At 40.5% G+C, this 19,433-nt stretch overlaps 1 protein-coding gene across 5 annotated transcripts in view; it reads left to right on the top strand.

Annotated features, from left to right (window-relative positions):
• Positions 1 to 19,433, top strand: part of RNF217 (ring finger protein 217) — a 67,229-nt gene that overhangs the window by 30,588 nt on the left and 17,208 nt on the right. For 3 of the 5 annotated variants that reach the window (XR_011738394.1, XM_071806582.1, XM_065834534.2), the window contains exons 2-4: positions 5,518 to 5,751; positions 12,093 to 12,257; positions 19,038 to 19,239. Coding sequence is in view for 4 of the 5 variants with exons in the window: in XM_071806582.1 (XP_071662683.1) it covers positions 5,518 to 5,751; positions 12,093 to 12,257; positions 19,038 to 19,239 (601 nt within the window). In the remaining variant the exon portion in view is untranslated. Of the gene's footprint in view, positions 1 to 5,517; positions 5,752 to 12,092; positions 12,258 to 19,037; positions 19,277 to 19,433 lie in introns of all 5 variants that reach the window. The other 2 variants (XM_065834535.2, XM_065834536.2) reach the window with 2 other exon arrangements.

Below are 19,433 nucleotides of genomic sequence, written 5' to 3'. Positions count from 1 at the left end.
TACGTAGCAGATAAAATTAATACCAGAAGCAATGTAGGCCCACTGATGAATGGGGTGGGTGCCCTGGTGGCAGAAGATACAGAGAAGGCAGAATTACTGAATGCCTTCTTTGTCTCTGTCTACTCCACTGGAGGCTGTCCTGGGGAGCCATGTACCCCTGAGATCCCAGATGAAGCCAGATCAATGGAGGAGTTTGCTTTAGTCGATGAGGACTGGGTTAGGGAGCTATTAAATAGTCTGGACATCCATAAATCCATGGGTCCAGATGGGATGCATCTGCGGGTACTGAGGGAGCTGGCTGAAGTCATTGCTAGACTGCTCTCCATCATCTTTGCCAAGTCTTGGGAAGTGGGAGAGGTGCCCAAGGATTGGAGGAAAGCAAATGTCACTCTGGTCTTCAAAAAGGGCAAGAAGGAGGACCCAAGTAATTATAGTGAGGTCAGCCTCACTTCTGTCCCTGGGAAAGTAATGGAACAGCTTATCCTTGGTGCCATCTCAAGGCATATCAAGGATAAGAGGGTTATTAGGGGCAGTCAGCATGGCTTTATCAAGGGTAGGTCTTGCTTGACCAACCTCATAGTCTTTTATGAGAATGTAACAAGGTGGATGGATGATGGCAGGGCGGTGGATGTGGTCTACCTTGACTTCAGTAAAGCCTTTGACACAGTGTTCCACCACATCCTCACAGCTAAGTTAAGGAGGTGTGGTCTAGACAATAGAGTAGCAAGGTGGGTTGCAAACTGGCTTAAGAAGAGAAGCCAGAGAGTGGTGGTCAATGGTGTGGAGTCTAGTTGGAGGCCAGTATCTAGTGGAGTGCCTCAGGGGTCAGTACTGGGGCCAGTATTATTCAATATATTCATTAACGATTTGGACGAGGGAATTGAGTGTACTATCAGCAAGTTTGCTGATGACACTAAGCTGGGAGGAGTGACTGACACGCCAGAAGGCTGTGCTGCCATCCAGCGGGACCTGGACAGGGTGGAGAGTTGGGCAGGAAATAACCTGATGAAATTTAACAAGGGAAAGTGTAGAGTCCTGCATCTGGGCAGGAACAACCGCAGGTTCCAGTATAGGTTGGGAAATTACATATTAGAGAGCAGTGTAGGGGAAAGAGACCTGGGAGTCCTGGTGGACAACAGGATGACCATGAGCCAGCACTGTGCCCTTGTGGCCAGGAAGGCCAATGGCATCCTTGGGTGTATTACAAGGGGGGTGGTTAGTAGATCAAGAGAGGTCCTCCTTCCCCTCTACTCTGCCCTGGTGAGGCCCCATCTCCAGTCCAGTTCTGGGCACCTTAGTTCAAGAAGGACAGGGAACTGCCCAGTGTAGGGCAACAAAGATGACTAAGAGAGTGGAGCACCTCCCTTATGAAGAAAGGCTGAGGGAGCTGGGTCTCTTTAGTTTGGAGAAGAAGAGACTGAGGGGTGACCTTATTAATGTTTATAAATATATAAAGGGTGAGTGCCATGAGGATGGAGCCAGGCTCTTCTCAGTGGCAAACAATGATAAGACAAGGAGTAATGGAACCAAGCTGGAACACAAGAGGTTCCACTTAAATTTGAGAAGAAACTTCTTCTCAGTGAGGGTGACAGAACACTGAAACAGGCTGCCCAGGGAGGTTGTGGAGTCTCCTTCCCTGGAGACATTCAAAACCTGCCTGTACGTGTTCCTGTGCGACCTCACCTAGGCGTTCCTGCTCCAGCAGGGGGATTGGACTAGATGATCTTTTGAGGTCCCTTACAATCCCAAACATACTGTGATACTGTAAGAAGTGAGAACAATTTATTGATTTATTTAGCGTATGCATCTCTGAACTAAGAATAAAGTTTCCCTTGGAAACTCTGTGTCTGTATGTAGAATGGCCCCTTCTGTAAGGAATATGGCCATAGAACAGCCACCCAAGTACCGCCTGCACAGGTTATGTTAAATCCAGCCGAAGTGGCAGGTATAAATCAATGCTTCCAGTGTTTTTTGAACTTTGCTTTCTGTGTAGCTAACAAAGATTTCCTTTAAAAGAAAGCTCGGGGGGCAGAAATAATTTTCCGACTTAAAGTACCATGCCATCTGTTTCTGTTTTCTGTTGCTGATATCACTGCATTTTAGGGCACTAAGTGGACCTGTGCAGAGTCTGGGTCCCATCCCATCCCCCTGCCAAAATATTTTTGAATAAAACGTCAAGAACTTGGGGCGGAGGGGGATAATGAAGGTATGTATTTCTCTCCTGATAATTTTAGTGTTATCTTTCTGTAGGATGAAAGTCATGACTGTTTTATCCCCATGAAATGTAAGCAAAGCTGGCCCCTGCTGAGATGCTTCACAGAAGTGATGCACAGCTGGATGTGAGAACTGGATGCTGCCTGACATTCACCACTGTACTACAGCTCAGCTGCTTTTAGATATGTCTGAATTGTTATTCATGCTGTGAAAATACACCATGCTGTTGTGTATACCAAGAGTTCTTGAGTTCCTAATACAAAGTGGTATTTTGAAATTCAAGGACTTCCTAAAACTTAGGGGTTTGACATTGTGATAAGCTGATACTGAAGGATAAGGCTCTTCAAAACGTCTTAAAAAAAAATCAAGGGAAATAATAAAACTAGTTACTTTGCCCATGTTATAAGAGGTTTTCTCTTCTTTTTTCTTTCCCATTCTGTAGCATCTCTAGGGTCTGCAGGCTACCTCTAAAGCTGTATTGCATCAATTGCTGATGCTGGTGCACAAACAAAGATGGACTGTTTTGGTAAGACAAGGCTCCATTGAAGTTGCTGCTAATAAGCAAACCAGCTCTGTTCACTTCAGTCCTATTCAAAACACAGGAAAAGGGTCAATCTTTGCCAAATGTGAAAGGCTGAAACTATTACAGAGGATAAAAATGATTTACTTGAAGTGGGTGTAAAACATATTTTCAAAATAAACACTGAAACCACACTTGACTCTTACCACATATATTAATCATATTCTATGTGGGCATAAAATACAGAAAGTGTTCAGCTTTGTATTGCCTTGTTTTATAAATGCAGGTTTGTTCTAACTAGCATTTATTATAAGCAGTACTTCTTAAGTACCAACTTAGATGACAGATACAATGTGCCTTCTCACTCTGAAATGTTACTCAGTCATAGCTTACTTTACTCTTAGCAAAAGGACTTGCCTCTTTTAGCATTTCCCTACTGCTTAAACATACCCTTGAAACTCTGAAGTAGTCCTAGATGGGATTGATTTGATTATTTTGGTCTTAAATTGTTGTACCTACACTTTATTTAAACAGAAGCCTATACTAATCCTTGCAGTAGTGCAATAGCGTTTTGTGTTTCTGTGGCAAATTGTTTTCCGAGTTTAGCATGTTTAGGTGTTCTAATGTTGAATTGATCACGCTCTTTTTAAGCACGGCTCCATGATGTACTGGGTGATTCTTCTGAGAAGAGTCACTCTGATGATGTCATAGAGTCATAGAATAGTTTGGATTGGAAGGCACTTTCAAAGGTCATACGTCATATGCCAGAGTTAAATTTTCACATGCTGCTGCAGGTGAATTAGTATCCTACAGGTATAAAATGTGGACATTCCCCAGCATGTAGTTTGTGGGGTGTTGGTTGTGTTGTTTTGGATTGGTTTGTTGCTATTTTTAATACCTTTGAGTACATACTCTTACTGTACTTGACACTGGTCCATTTAAAAGCCAAACTGAGCCTAGCCTTATTTGCATGTGGTCTGCTCATCTCTTATAGCTGGAAATGAAATTCCGGGAAGTTCCCTCCTGAGAGGGGCTGTATTGCTGGGGGAGCCGCCTCTCCTCTGGCGCAGGCAGCTCTGCTTGCACCCTCAGCTGCAGCTGCACAGGGCACTGCTGCAGTGAGTGCTTGTCCAGGTCATCTCTGCCATGCTCTGTTCTGGGGTGGGCTGCTACTGTCCTCACCCTGCTTTTCACTCCCTGATATACACCTGACCTCTTTGCTCTGCTTGGGTTTAGCTGCACTGCTGAGAGAACAAAGGCAGTGCAATAGGGATCTTTTTGAAGTCAGTGCGAAGCTTGGATTTTTATACCATTTTGTTATGACTGTTCTAATCCGCTGGCTCCTGACTCAATTAATTATCATTCAGCTAGAGCCCATATGGCTCCATTGCTGAGACAGCAGTGACAGGGTTGTGTTGTGTTGGTTTGTGGGTTTTTTTTCCTCCTTTCTTAGCTTAAATACTGAATTAGTGGAGTCTTTGTGTCTTCTGGTACCGCTATGCAGCAGCAAGATCTGCATGCAAATCTGAGGTGTACCTTTTATATTTAGTGTATTGTTTGGCAGACTGCCATAATGAACCATGTTAAGGAATAAGCTGTCTAGGGAAATCAAACTTGCCAACCTCGAAGCAGTAATTCCTAGAAAGAGATGCTGGTTACACCATTAAGCCCCTTTTTCTCTGCATGGAGATACTTGCTAATGAAGGAATTGGGCTTGTGGTCAGCTTTACTTGCACAGTTGGCACTTGTTCATTCAAGATTACTTGAGGGATACACAAACATGCTCAAGCTGGGTCCCTGCAGACTCTCGAGACCCAGCAGGATTTATTAACTCTGGGTCAGTGCCAAGCAAATGCAACTCTGCTGCTCCCAGACCAAGTAGGATCTGGTGTTTTGGCACAGAGTCCACGCTGTTAAAGCCTGCCAGGCGTGAAGGGTGCAGACCAGGGTGCAGTGCTCTTCTTGGATCCGGGAGCTCTGGAAACACATGAATATCTGAGCGTATGGATCAGCTTGGGATCACCAGGGCTCATTAGATCAGCAACAGTGTAATCCCTGTTAAACTTGAGCTTGCTTCTGTGTGTGTTTTTGTTTTCATCATCTTTTTAGAGGTTTTTGTTAAGGGTTTTTGGGGGGTTTTGGTGAGTTGTTTTTGAACTCTGAGTTCTGGGAAAATTTATGATTTTGGTCAGCTGCAGTCTCAGCTAACACTTCGTGCATATGCTGGGTGGTGCGTGAGGAGCTTCCTGGAAGCAGCCTGCAAAGGCACTGAGCTTGCTGACCAGGAACCAGCTCAGGCCTAACGCTGAGTCAGAGCTGCTAGACTCTGATGATCCTGAATTGACTTTAATTTATCCATGCAGAGATTCCCAGCATGTTTTGCAGTGAAACAATATATAAAAGTTTCCATTGCCTGCTTTCTCACAGCCATTATGAGCTGTGATAGTGGAGTGCTGACTATTGCACACAAAGCGTGGAGCTCTGGATGAGTGCTGCTAGTTAGGGCTTATGTTTTGGTTCAGTGAAGCCATGGTACATGCACTGAGACTCGACATTTGATACCTGCGTAAGGGTAATTAGCTTTTCTGTTTGGATTTGAAAATATCTTCTGGAAAAACTGCAGTGTGTTTGGAGTAAGTCAAAATAGTTCTGAGACAATGTACTTGATAGTCTGTGGATTGTTACAGTACTTGAAATTAAATTTTCTTACAAAATTCAGAAATGCTTGCTTGCTTTTGCCAAGCAAAAGGTCTTATAGCTCTTCTGGGTTTCTCTGTATGCAGGTGCAGCTGGGACAAGCGGATATAAAATGCCCGATCACAGAGTGCAATGAACACCTGGATGAAACAACTGTCCTCTATAACCTGCCCCACGATGACATCATCAAGTACAAATATTTCCTGGAACTCAGCCGCATTGACTCCAGCACCAAGCCATGCCCTCAGTGCAAGCACTTTACAACCTTCCGGAGGAGGGGCCACATTCCTACCCCTGCCAAATTGGAGAACAAATACAAAGTGAGCATGCTTGTCAGGGCTCTGGGTTAGATGGCACCGCAAAAGTAGGACAGCACTTGGTGGGCATCAATTGGGCTTTCTTGGATCACTGGGGCTGTGTGCAAGCTGTGATTAGGAATATGAATCTGTAGTACATCATTGATTAGCTACATAATGGATTTCTAACAGTTCAAGCAGCTGATCTTCAGTCCTTATTTCTTTGGCAGGTGACACCCAATTTAAAGAGTATTTTCTCTCTGACATGCAAACAATATGACCACAATCAGAAGAGACTAGAGAAAGGAAGTTATCACTCTAACTAGTTTTAGAGACACAGCTCCAGCAGAGATAAGTTTTCCCTGATACTCTGACCAAATGAATTCTAGGCATTTACGGTGTTAGGCAGTTGACTTGCTCCTTCTGTAGAATGAGATTCTTGACCTGTTACACTGCTTGGTTTTAATTTCTTCGTCCTCTTACCAAAGATTATGTATTAGTCTCATCACTCACAATACAGAAAACTTGGTTAGAAGAAGTTTTGAGCTACTGAAGATCCATCTCAGTTCCAGAAGATGAAGGTCCTGTCTGCAGCATCATGCTCTATGTTAAGTTTTCGATCTGGTTATTAGATTCATTGTGGTTAATTTCATGATTAAGCTGGCCTTTCCTGGACAAACCAGTTCTCCTCAGTAGGAGTTTAGATGACTGTTTAGATAGCCCTAATTACACAGCACAAGATTCAACCTAATATGGAAATTAAAAGGTACAAGGTTCTGTATCCAGTGGGGTTGAAACCCTGGTAAAGCTAACTCTGAGTTATGAGCTACTTCTATATATCTGTGTGGTGTGTGAATTACAGGCCACAATGTCTGCTGGACTCATCGTTTTTAGATTTTTGGCACCTTACATGGAGGTGGAGAAGTTTGAAACTGCAGGTGAAATTCCTTCCACCCACAGCCATTCTTCACGCATCCACTTGGCATTCCCTCAGATGTGGGCAGGCTGTGTGATCCACGGCAGATGAGATGTTGCAATGCCTCTGCAGCAGCCTCTCATAAGGCACCAGGGGCTGTTACTGTCCCACCAACGAGGGTCACAAGTGATGGAATTGTTGTGTCATGGGCATGCCAACTGAGAATGTTCTTCAAGGCTCAAAATGGGTCATTGTACCCACCAGTGCTCTTTTGTGATTTAAAATATTCCCACCACTTCCCTACAAATCATGATCAGAAGGAATTGGGAGGCTGTGTGATGCATTAAATAGTACAAGCAGTTCCCTGGTCCTGTAGTGATGTTTTATGTGTAGCTCTGATCTGCAGAGCTCAAGTCTCCTGGGAACACGCTCTGGCTGAATGAGTCCTTTGAGCTGTGGCCAGGTGTTGCCTGGAAGAATGTCTAGTTGATGCTGGCCAGAAATATAGTTAGGAAAGCAGTAGGAAACAGCACAGACGATCATAGCCCAGGGCTTCAACCGGCTCCCTGAACTTGTGATCTTTTCTGACATAGGTATAGTTTTAGTGACTTATTTTAAGCTTAGCACAAGAAAGGGTTTTGTTGCAGGGATAAAGATGTAAAAGGAAGACTATATATAACATTGTATATATGTGAGTAATTACATACACATGTAGCTGTGGACCGTTATTATCTCACTTTTCTTGGATTCTCATGTGACTTGTTTGTTTGTATGATAACTTGTCTGTGCCTTGAATTATAGTCTCTTTGGAGGTACAGACTCATTTTCTTCTGCATATAGCATAGGAGACATCTCACTGGAGACTGGGAGACTTGTATATTCACACAGAAGCATTATAAACAGCAGTTGAACCAGAGGAATTCTGCACCAGCACTGGAAGTGCTGCCTTCAGAAGAACTGAGTCACGCGTGAGGAAAGTCTGCGCACAAGCCTGCTAGTAGGATGACTGCACACAGGGGCTCCGTGCCAGTACCATCACTTTCCTATACACCACAACAGGAAAACACTGTAAAACTCAAGAGTACATTTGAGCAGATACTTTTGGAATGCTACTAATGGCATTCCTAAAATCCGATACACTTCAAAATTATAAATAAACTTAACATCTAAATTTAAAGAGGTAGCAAAGTTATTAGATTAATTTTCCTTACTACTGGTTTATGTGAGCTAAACTGATCTAAGCCCAGCAGTTCAGTTTGTGGCTGCTGTGTTTCATTTTTGAGAGCAGAGTCTTGGTGTGCTAAGCCTGGAGTGTTAACTGATGCATTTATGTTGAGAAAGAAGGAGGGGAAGAAAAAGGAAACTTGCTAGCCAAAGCTTTCTTCTTCCATTAGCATGACTTAGGACAGAACAGTAGAGCAGTGTGACTATTTATTTTCCTATATCAAATATTTATATCACAAATGGATCCAACTTTAAATAAGGAAATAACCCTGCCCCCTCTCTTATGACATAAATTGGGAGTGTAAGACCTGATCCGAATAAAACTTTAGTCAAAGCTGGTGTACCGAAGTGCATAGGAAATTGGCAAAAATTGAAAAATTGATAATTCAGTTGGTAATCTGTACCTGCAAAGATGCTGTGATAGAGTGGATCTGTGTAGTTCATATCAATCACTTCCCCCCTTTTTTGGATCAGGTTTTAACCTTGAGTAGCAGATATCTTCATGGCTACACATCACTCCAGTCTGCCTTGAGCCTGAACTGCTGCGGACATGGTGCTCTCCCTCTGCTCTCAGCTGTTCATTCCTACCAGCTTGCTTTGCTCATGTTGATGTTTTGGTGTCACACTGGGAGCTGGATCAAAGATCAGCTCCAATGGGAGACAAGATTTGTTATTGCTTATTTTCAGCTGGTACAGTAGAAGGGATGGGTTGGTGAAAGAGGAGACAGCTGTTTTGGCAGAAGCCCGTGTTTATTTTGGAATAAAGTGACTGTGTAGCTGTAGCTAGAGATTGTAATTCATGTAATCAACTGCACAATTAATTTGGCCATCCTATTCTATAGGTAGCAGTCCACTAAGCAGCAGAAAATCCCACTAAGCTTTTTGCAACTTCAGGCTCTCACAGTATTTTTAATGTGCAGTCAGTTTTGCTGTTGTCATCTCACATCGAGCAGTGTTCCTTATTGCTGTTACCTACCGATTTTGAAAGGTCTTTTTCTGAGAGGGAAGGAAAATGATAGTTAAAATAGTCTGCAGTAAAGAGACTAGCTAAGAAAATGGAAAATGTTAGCCTCAAAGGTCAGTGTTTCAGAAAGCTGAGAACCAAAAGGGTTATTATGAGAAGTTGTATAATCTTTTCTATTTCAAGGGAGACTGATCTCCAGATGGCATAGAAGTTTGTGTGTATATCCATCCTGTCAATTCTGATCAACTGAGATGGAAGTCATAAATAAATGGAAAAATGTGTGTGAGGAAAAACTTATTTCTAAAACCACTATATAAATGTTTTGTTTTCAGATACAGTTTGTCTGCTTTGCTGAACTATAATGTATTTTACTACTTTAAATTATAGGTAGAAAGCATTTCTGTGTCCTCATTATGATTTCATACACTGATATTGAAGCATAAAGCAAATCATACTTGACTTTTTTGCTGCCAGAAAAGCAGAGAAAGCACAGAATAAGAATCTGAAAGACTGCTGTAAGAGAAGTCAAGTGGCCCTTTCAAAATGTAAAAAATATTTACCAGTGCAGTTTCATGGAAGGTGCTGTTAGGGCTGGCAGGTGGAAAAGGAAAGTAGGAGCTCCAAACCTGTAATGAAGTTATCAGTTCCCACTAGTTTACTTCAGTTGGTCAGGGCCATTCATAGTAACAAATGTTATTCTGAGTTCATCTGGTTATAGCCTCATTCTGTATTTCAATACTTGTAGTCAGTGTGCATGTGCAAGATTAAATATATATCCTGGTGGCTGCTATATTTCTTGCAATTATATACATGCTATAATAGAAAGATAGAGCCTGCCATGGATTTGTGTCAGATTTTCACCCAAAAAACCCCACAAAACTTATGTTTTAAAATATACTAGCATTTTATTTAAGGAGGAAGCTTTAACTTGCTACTTCCCAGATCTGTTAGTTTGCATTTGTATTTTTTAACATTTATATTCCATCTCAAATGACTGAATACTGCAACTGATAAAAACTTTGAGGCTGCAGAACACTTAATTTGGCTACAAGCTTCATCTTTGGCATAACAAATACTGAGTAATACAATGCAATACATGCTCCAGTCTGTCTTCCCAGCAGCAGGTCACCATGATGTGCGTTATTGAAAAATGTAAACTTGTGTAAAAAAGAAGGGAAAAAAGATATGGAGATATTGGGCAGGATAATCATTAGTAAGTCTGTGGTGTGCATATTGGTTTCTAAAGGATTGTGGAAACATGGATCGGTGTTCCATGTTAATTTGGGTAGTAGCAAGTTTTATCCTATTCTTTAGAGGGATTTTTTTCTCTTCTCTATTAAGCTGGTTTCATTAAGAGAACTCATCTGGGAAGCAGAGATTCAGGGTCATGTAAATCCTTAGGTGTAGCATCTGGGCCAGTAGACCAACAAATTAGAGAAAGGGCACTGGTTATGTTTTGTATTGCCTTGGTTTTATACTTTATCTTGGCCTTAGACATGATTATGTTTTCATGTAAAAAGTAATAATGCTTGTAATCCATGCATTGCATCTTTAATGGGTTGTTTTCCTGCAAACAAGTTTCTTTTATTGTTCTTTCCTACTTCTGTGCAGCCTACCTGGGTCTTCAGTAACTTGACAGAAAGCATAAACGCAGTTTTCTTCTGTGTGAGGTTTCTCAATGTTTACATTAGCAGAAGTGTTACTTTGTATAATAGCAATACAAAGCAGTAACTCATACTTGCACTGAGTACAGGATATCAGAATTTCTTACATTTTAATGTTACACTCTCTTTGAGTCTGCTTGATATGAAGGAAACATGTATTCTAATACTTACATGCAGACAAAATATATATATATATATATATTTTTTTTTTTACAAGGACAATGGCTAGTAGATGGTATTATAACTCACAAAAATGTTAATGTGTTATAATAGGAAAATCAGTCAACTTCTTGATGCTGCTTCCCTTCTTTGCACTTTAGCCTTATGCCCAGTCAAAGGATCCTGGAGGAGAAATTGCTGTCTTATGGGTAGTGAGAAAAGTATTAGTTCTCTTAACCATTAACTCCCATTCTTGCACTTGCTGATCTGTGGATGTGGATTGACATAAAGAGGTAAGCTGAAGTGATGCATTGAGCAGCTCATCATATAGGCCACCGCTGAAGGTAAAATACTTGGTTAACCAGTGCTGTACAGACAGAGGTACATCATTTTATACAAATGAAGCTATGAATGTTATATACGGCTGCAATGTGAAAAAATAAGCATAACAACAACAACAAAAACCAGATGTTTGTTCTCTACAGGTGAGGTTAAAGACAACCACTGAAAAATGTGTCAGCTAAGGTCGTAAAAATGCTCAGCTTAAGCCATTGTGTCAATTAGATTTTTAGTGTGGAACATTAAAGGTGAAAAACTAAACGTCTTGGTCATGATCCAGGTAGGAGATCAGTCTTGTATCAGATGAGCACCTGCAATGTGCCTGTATTTATTCTACGAACACAGCAGCTACTGTAGCCTTTTTTCAAAAACATACCCGTACCCATACTCTGGAGGAAGACCTGATGACAATGGTACCTGTTGGACGCAATGATGTAAAACCCAGGAAGTGGGAAGAATAAATCCTTTCTCAATTTAGGGAGCTTGACTTGTATTTTTTGATGTTGGGTGTTGTCTGTAGGAAGTGAGCAGTTTGGTGCAGCTTCAGCTCACCCTTTCACAATCAAGAGCAAAAGGAGGTACCTGACTTCCAGGTGGTAGTTGTTGCACTTGATTGAGACCCTTGCACTTGGCCCCTTTTTCCCAGGACCATTTCTAATATAAGCTTCCTAACCCATTCTGAGCTCCGTAGAGCCCATTCAGAAGACCCGTTATTCCCTGGTGATAGCCTTGGAAGACTGAGATCCACCACACTGAAAACTGACTCCAAATTTTAAGGTGATCTCGTGTGTGTATTGGAGACAACTGAATAAGCTTCCTGGATTTTGTCTTTTGGTGTTTGAGCCACACGTTTAATTTGGTTTTTGTGCTTTGTTTGATTGGGGCCTTTCCTGACTTTAGAATTCAGTTCTGTGTTTTCTCTCTTTAAAAACAAGAAAAAAAAAGTTAACTTCCACAACTTCTTGTGTTTTTAAAACAGGCATTTCAAGAGATGTTAAACCTTTGCTGGGCAGCTACTCTGAGCAGTGGTTTTAAAATGGGCTTTCCAGTTGGTTTGACAACCAGCTTGCAAACGTGCGGTGTTCTCTCATTTGTACAGATCCAGTGTCCGTCTTGCCAATTTGTCTGGTGTTTCAAGTGCCACTCTCCCTGGCATGAAGGTGTTAACTGCAAAGAGTACAAAAAAGGAGACAAGCTGTTGCGTCACTGGGCCAACGAAATCGAACATGGGCAGAGGAATGCCCAGAAGTGTCCAAAATGCAAGGTGAGCTGCTCTCCATTGGCATAGTGACTTCAAACACTTTAAATTTGTATTTAAAGCTCAGCATTGGAAATGGAATTCACGTTTGCTGTGCAGATTGTTGTCAATGACTTGTTGAAAAAAAAAAACAGATCAGGTGTTTTACTTGCTTGTTCCTGCACTGATTCTGCAGAATCTCTCCATGTAAAAGAAACATTATGGAAGTCATAAGAGGGGGCTTTGATGTATACTTAAAATGAGTGTGTTACAAAATTATTCCTGAAATAAAGCTTTAAAGAACTGGAAAGCTTGAGAGAAATATGATGCCCTTTGTCACGTTTTCCAAAGAGCTTGGCTGGATTCATGTTCTGAGCAAGGCAGAAATTACTCTATCAACAAGTTAACTAAGGGAGACTTTAAGATTTGGCAAAAGTTGAAGCTTTTTTAGGATTAAATGTCATTTCTTGACAAGCCTTTCTCATTAATTAGTTTAATTTTCAACACTGAAGTGCAGTCCTGCACCCTAAAAATGGCATTAATCTTTTCCAGGATAGGAAATATCTCCCACTATTTAAATGAGATGCAGCAGCCCTGCACACCCCTGCCCTGGCTACCGTTAATGAAGGTGGCTGTTATGTTTGTTCACTATTTTTTTCACAGCACTTAATTCTAGCTACTGACAGAGTAGCAAGTCAAAACCTTCATGGTGGGAGACTGTCCTTTTTTGGTTTTTTTTGAAAGGGAGTACCTAATCTGAACCTGTATTGCTCTACATCTACTTCATGGAGGGGACAAAGTAAGGAAACAGGAACATTTGGTAGGAAATAAATGTTGAATGGGAAGATTTACTTCTAAATGTCTGCAGTATACTTTGTCACACTTTGAGCCTTACCCTGTGCAAATAAGAGAATGTTTATCAGTTTACTAAGTGTCTCATTCTGTTCTTGGGAAAAGAAATGCCTATGATGCCATAACTCGAAACTGAAAGATTTCAAAACACTGAGAAAAATTTGGAAAGGTCTGAAATCAGCAGCTGGTTGTTTACCCTTCCTCCCATGCACATGTGACATTTGAACAAAGTTTTAACAGCTTGCTGTTTGACAAGAGTTGGTAGGTTTGAACCAGTTCTAAACATGTTCACTTTCTGGGAAGTCTTACAGTGAAATCCTTTTACAAACTTTTAGAGTGGGAAGAAGTATCTGTTTTATTTCTAATTCTTTGACTTGTGTCCAGATTCAGATTTTGATAGTGTGAATGAGGTAACTATTGAAACAAGTTGTCCAAAAAGAGAAGAAAATGCACCAAGCAAAAAAGTATGAATGTGGGAAAGCAGGGGGAAGAGGGCTGTGAGGTGGAAAGAGAAAGGAACTAAAAGTGCTAACTCTGGTATGTTTATCCATAATAAATTTTAGATTTGAAATGCTAAATGTACAGCTTTGTTTGCCATCTTCAAAAGAAAAGGGTGGATGCTTGGAACTTATTCAGGTTCAGTCACTAATTTTGAAGCCTGAAATGCGTGAGTTTGGCTACTAATTCCAAAAAGACTTTAGGTTTCTTTTTTTTAACTAAAAGAAAATAAAACCTTCTGCATGGTGGGAGGCAGTATGGAAAGTTATGAAACTAGCACAGAAAAAGAATCTTTGTTAACAAGTCCTATCTGGTAATGTGGTATTATAAGTGAATATTGAAGAGGGAGTTATTGTTACCACCACTTGTGATGTCTTTTTCTTCAGAGGTGAAAAAAGTTCTTCCTGCTTGCAACCTTTAAAATGTTTATATCAACAATGTTGTTTGTTTTTTAAATCAAAAATGTAACTAGCAAGTAAGCAAAAGAAGCGCTTAGCCAGTGGTTAGTGGTACTATTCTTTTTCTTTTTTCTTTTTTAATTGGTTACTGAGTAATTATAAAAATACATCTTATGTAGCATTTTTCATTAAAGTATTAATACATGTATGGGCATGTGGGAATAAAAATACCAAGAGTTAATCATTTGGAGCCATGGGAATTGAAGCTAATACTTACTTTGTCTCTCTCTCCAACCACCCCCCCCCCAAACCTCTATACAAATAATATTGAAGCAGATAATTATTGTATTTACAAATAGAATAGGGAAGAGAGTGACACATAAAACAGAGTAGTTAATATACTATTTGATTCTTTCCCCCTTCTACGTTTGCACAGGCAATGTTTCAGGTGCCAACATATTTATATTCTATTCAAAGAACCTCTTTCATGTCGTGTTTAAAAATTTGCAGGAGCCAAAATTAATAAATGGATTGAGGAAACATCCAAATTAAATTGTGTCAAGATATTAGCATTAAACCTTTACATTAAAACTGAAGCTAACAGAAATTAACGGTTGAAACTTCAGTAGAGGTAGAATTTCTTTACTGAGATAACTTGTCAAATTACAGGTAACTTCCGAAGTATGATGCTGATAACAATGTATACTGTGGCCATACTTTATAGATATCTTCTGAAATAATTATACATACACACAGACACATATACACAGAGACTCTTTAAGTAGCCATACCATGGAGATATCTCTCTGAGATATGCTTACATGAGCAAATAAAAATGTTATACGCTGTCAAAATACATAATTGTAGGTTCATTTTGTGACTATAGATGAGCATGGAGATATTACAAAATGCTGCCTTTTTAAAACTCTGTCTCTAATTTTGACCTTTTTTTTGTTTTGATTGAGCCTTTTCTAAAGTTATTATACACTGTTTTCAGAAGCTCGGCCTAGACCATTTTTCTCAACAGGGCTTGTCCGTAAAGGGCTCCCTACATAGAGGGAGCTGGCTAATGAGTGCAAATTTGCTACACCTTATTAGATGCCTTTTCATAAAGTCTGTAGCCTTGTTTGTCTTTCCCAACTCCTATTTTAAGGGTTTTTTTACAACTTCTTGCAACAGCAGGTTTGCAGCAAAATGCCTTTTTCCCACAAGTGTTGTTACAGTAGAGAAGATCAAGGAAGAGCTTCATGTTGGTGTTACCTTACTGCAGATTTCAAAACCACCACTGTCTGAGGAAGCACCAAATAGCAGCTCTCACTTAACTGCCAACAGCAGGGACGTCAATGCACATTGAGGAGTATCTACTTCTTATCTGTGGATTTACTGTTCTGATTAATATGAGTGTTATCATATAACTTGGGGCATAGTTTTTGAAGGTGCTCTGTGAGTTATTTCTCATCCTCTAAAGGAAGGAGGGTCCTCACTTGTGTATGAACCATTAAGTCTGTGCACCAGGTTTTCTTCAGGACTGGAGAAGAAATGGCCACTCAATCTCAGATCTCTTGGAAGCGATTTTCATGGAAGATTTGTGGGAGAGTGCATGTAACACGCAGAGGCAGTAACGTGAGGGTCTGAAATAGCTACTGTGCTACTTCACTTGTTTCCTTAAGACTCTGAGCTCTGTGTTCTTTGCTGTTGGTGTGTAATTTTCCTGCTGTTCCAAGGCACTGAACCCTGCATGACCACAGCTGACTATAGCCAGCCGCATTCCCAGCCCCTGCGTTCCCCCGGCTGCCTGCCGCAGCATTGCCTGCACAGCAGGAACACTTGTGAGATATCTGACCCATTGGCGATGGCTTTCCCATCCTATAGATTCATCATCCATCTCTGTCAGTACATTTATCCGGAGGGCAGGGAGGCACGTCCATCTGAACCACAGCTGAAGTTGATGTGGTGAAATGTCATGTCTTGGGCTTGAAAGCAGCTGGACTGAATCATATCGAGTTCATCTGGCATTGTCAGTCTGCATGCATATGATAGGGAGTCCAAGCTCCACATCTTAAGATTTGAAGGGTTTTTATTGAATTTTCTTAATGAAGTCTCTCCTCACTATTAAAGGGAAAGTTTTGGCAACAAAAAATATAGGCAAGTAAAATCAGTTATTTCAAATTTGCAGCTTTTGAAGACAGTTATGTATGTGCAGATGAGTGGTCACTAAAAATTAATACTGTGATTTTTAAAGAAGTGAAGATAACATATGTGTAATTGCAATATGTGTCCATAAGAAAGTAAATCTTATATCGACTTCTTTATGTTTTAAGAGGACACTATGTCTGGAGGGTGTAGAACAGAAAGAAGTAGATTTTGGAGTGACTGGAGTGGTGGCTGGCTAACTGGAGCTTCTAGGAAAGCGTGGGTAGAGGGGTAACAGGCAGTGTTCAAGAGGTTGGTATTTCTGAAAGATGTTGAAGGTAGAACGTATAAAGCTATTGCCAGCATGTACTTGAAGTTCTAACCATCAAAGAAAATTTCTTTTTGAAATAAGTATGTAGTAGTTCTGATATTAATCTTTGCAGTGAGGGTTTTTATAGGCTCCAGGCTTGTAAAGATTTTCCATTAGGATGGATGGTAACTTAATAAATTGGGTTGGTAAGCTGGAGAAGATAGAGGAGAGTTAAATAGTCTTGATTTAAAAAGAAAAAAAAACACAGTTACATTAGTCTCATAAGATCTCATTCATTTATATTTTTAAGATGGAGATATGTTGCTGAATCAGCAGATAAGGAACAGAGCTTCTAAAATTACAAAGCTACGTATAGTTGTCTGAATTTCAGTCCCCTGAAAAACTAACTGGAATGAAATTTTAAAGTTAATTTGTTATAATACAACAAAGCCCCGTGTGCAAACTCCACAATTCAGGATTAAAATTCCTTAATTTCATTTGAAGTTAATCATTTAGGAATCAAATGAAATAAGTTATGGTTCTGTGAGTAGGGTCAACAATTTTGCATATAAAAGCTGGAAAGTACAGGCAAAAGTCAAACTAACAACATGCACTGTTTTATTCTGGAGGGGGTAACTTAAGAAGTTATGTTTGAGTTGGTATAGTATTGGGTAGACTTTTCCTTTCCACTCTACTTGCAGTAAATGCTTAAATGTGAAGATTTTGAAGTCAAGTAGCTAATAAAGCTTACCAACAATGGTATCTTTTTCAGGTGCTTCTGGAAAACAGGGCACCTGTGATACAGGTGAGGGAATGACAGAGTGAACCAAACAGCCTTCCTCAAGGCACATAAGTAACTGCTTGGTCAGTCTAATTGCATCCCTTCTGTGGGATGAATCCAAGTCTCCTGCTTGCTTGATAGACAGTAAGGTTGTATAGCCCAATCCTCTTTTATTTGTATGTGTGTGAATGTCTTTCCCTTCTTGTGCATAGAAGAAGCATTTGGAAGCATAGAGATATAAATTCTGGGAGTGCTGTCATTTGCACAAGGATGTTGGCAGGTGTACTTGGAGCTAGTTTTTAATTACATCTGCCCTGGAATCTTTAGCCAAAAGTTTGTTACATGTATAAAGTGCCAGTTTCAGTAGGTGTTCAGGTGTGCGAGGGTTCTCAGATCTCAGATGAACCCTGATCAGTACCAGAGCACAAACACGCTTCACCCTCTCAAGAATGTCGGATACCCCAGGAGTCACAAGCATCCCTGAGCTTTCAGCATCACTGGTGCTTGCAGGACCACTGAGCGCTGATGCCTTTCTTGTCTTTACCTGTACCTCCCTGCAAAATAAATACGTATAGATACGGATAAGAATTTCAGGAAACGTTAATTATTCAACAAGTAAAATTCCAATTGGAGGTAAGGGAAAAAAATATTCCCAGGGAGCATGGTGAGGTGTAGGACAGGTTGTTCAAAGAGAGTCTGACATACCCATACTAGGACATTTTAAACATCTAGTGGGATGAGGCGTGGAGCAATCTGATCTGACTTTGAAGTTAGTCCAACTTGGAGCTAGGGGCTTAAATAGATGACCTCCCAGGGTTGCTTCCAACCTCAGTTATTAGGTAACTTTATCTGCTGTTCCGTTATGGAGCATGGTCCCAGGTTGGGAGGGCCTTCAGCAATTTTGTGAGCTAGGATAAGTGTGTTTGCCACCCTGTTAGCTATAGTTTTAGCTGGCAAGATTTAGAAGTAGTTGTGTAATTGTAGTTGATTTAGTGAAATACTCAGCCCCAACGCAACCTTCTCTCGTAAGACTCCCAGAACTATTACCTAAAACTGAAGCCTTACAAAAACTATGCAAAGTAGGTGAATGTATCTGTTTTGCACAAGAGTACATGAAAATACAGGTATGGAGTATGAAGTTTTTTCATGCAGGTGAACAGCAGAAAGATGGATGTAGAGCCTAGGCAGCCCAGCTTGATGTTGTACTATGGGCATTATTATGAAAGCTTGGTGTAATTATTTTATGTGGTTTGTGAAATCTTTTTTAAAAAACAAGCAAATAAAAACAAAAAAACAAAACCAACAACAACCAATTTATTTTTTTCCAAAGCATTAACAGCAGAGCCTTTCTAGCTTTTATTACAAAATGCCGAATTTGTAATAGCAATGAGAAAGGGAGCAGGGCCACAGGTGGCATAAGAGGGAAACCCATCCATGGAGTTCATAGTTCAGAGGTCATAACCATATTTACTGTGCTGCTTTTATTTTTAATAAAGTTTGGTTCTAATGTGTCTAAGTAATTAAAACAAGTTTTCAGTAAGGGCAGGGATCACTCAGATACAAAGAGTCTTTAAATAAAGAAGTAGGATTATATAGGAAATTATGTTTGGAAATCTGGAAACAACCATAACTTGTATTTGATGCTCTGACACATGCCTTAGAAAACCATTATTGTCTCAGTACAGCTGCAGTATTAATTAATGCAAATGCTGAGTTAAGCAAGGGGTTGCTTGTGGTATCTTTTCATCTGAGGCACTGACTGTGCCAGGTAGCACCCACTTTCCTGTGCTTAGGAAGGGGGAGAAATGATCTTTTCTTTTTTTCTTCTCTTAAAGATCCACATCCAGAGAACAGAAGGGTGTGACCACATGACCTGTTCACAGTGTAACACTAATTTCTGTTACCGTTGTGGGGAGAGATACCGCCAGCTTCGGTTCTTCGGAGATCACACGTCAAACCTCAGTATCTTTGGATGCAAATACCGCTACCTCCCCGAGAGACCACATCTAAGGAGATTAGTGCGAGGCTCTGTCTGTGGTGAGTGGATAAACGTTCCTTGTGGAGAGCCGCACAGGTGATTGGGGTGGGGGGGCAATAAACTATTGGTTTCAAGTCTTGGATGGACAGCCTGTTGTTTAGTTATGTGAAAGGTGATTTATTAAATATATTTAAATATTTAGCATTTGCAATCCCTGGACTGTGTAAGTATTGTGTCCTCTTCTGATAGCTTC

The sequence above is a fragment of the Patagioenas fasciata genome, chromosome 3 (assembly GCF_037038585.1).
Source record: "Patagioenas fasciata isolate bPatFas1 chromosome 3, bPatFas1.hap1, whole genome shotgun sequence".
Classification (NCBI taxonomy): domain Eukaryota; kingdom Metazoa; phylum Chordata; class Aves; order Columbiformes; family Columbidae; genus Patagioenas; species Patagioenas fasciata.
This window is presented reverse-complemented; position numbering and strand designations above follow the sequence as displayed.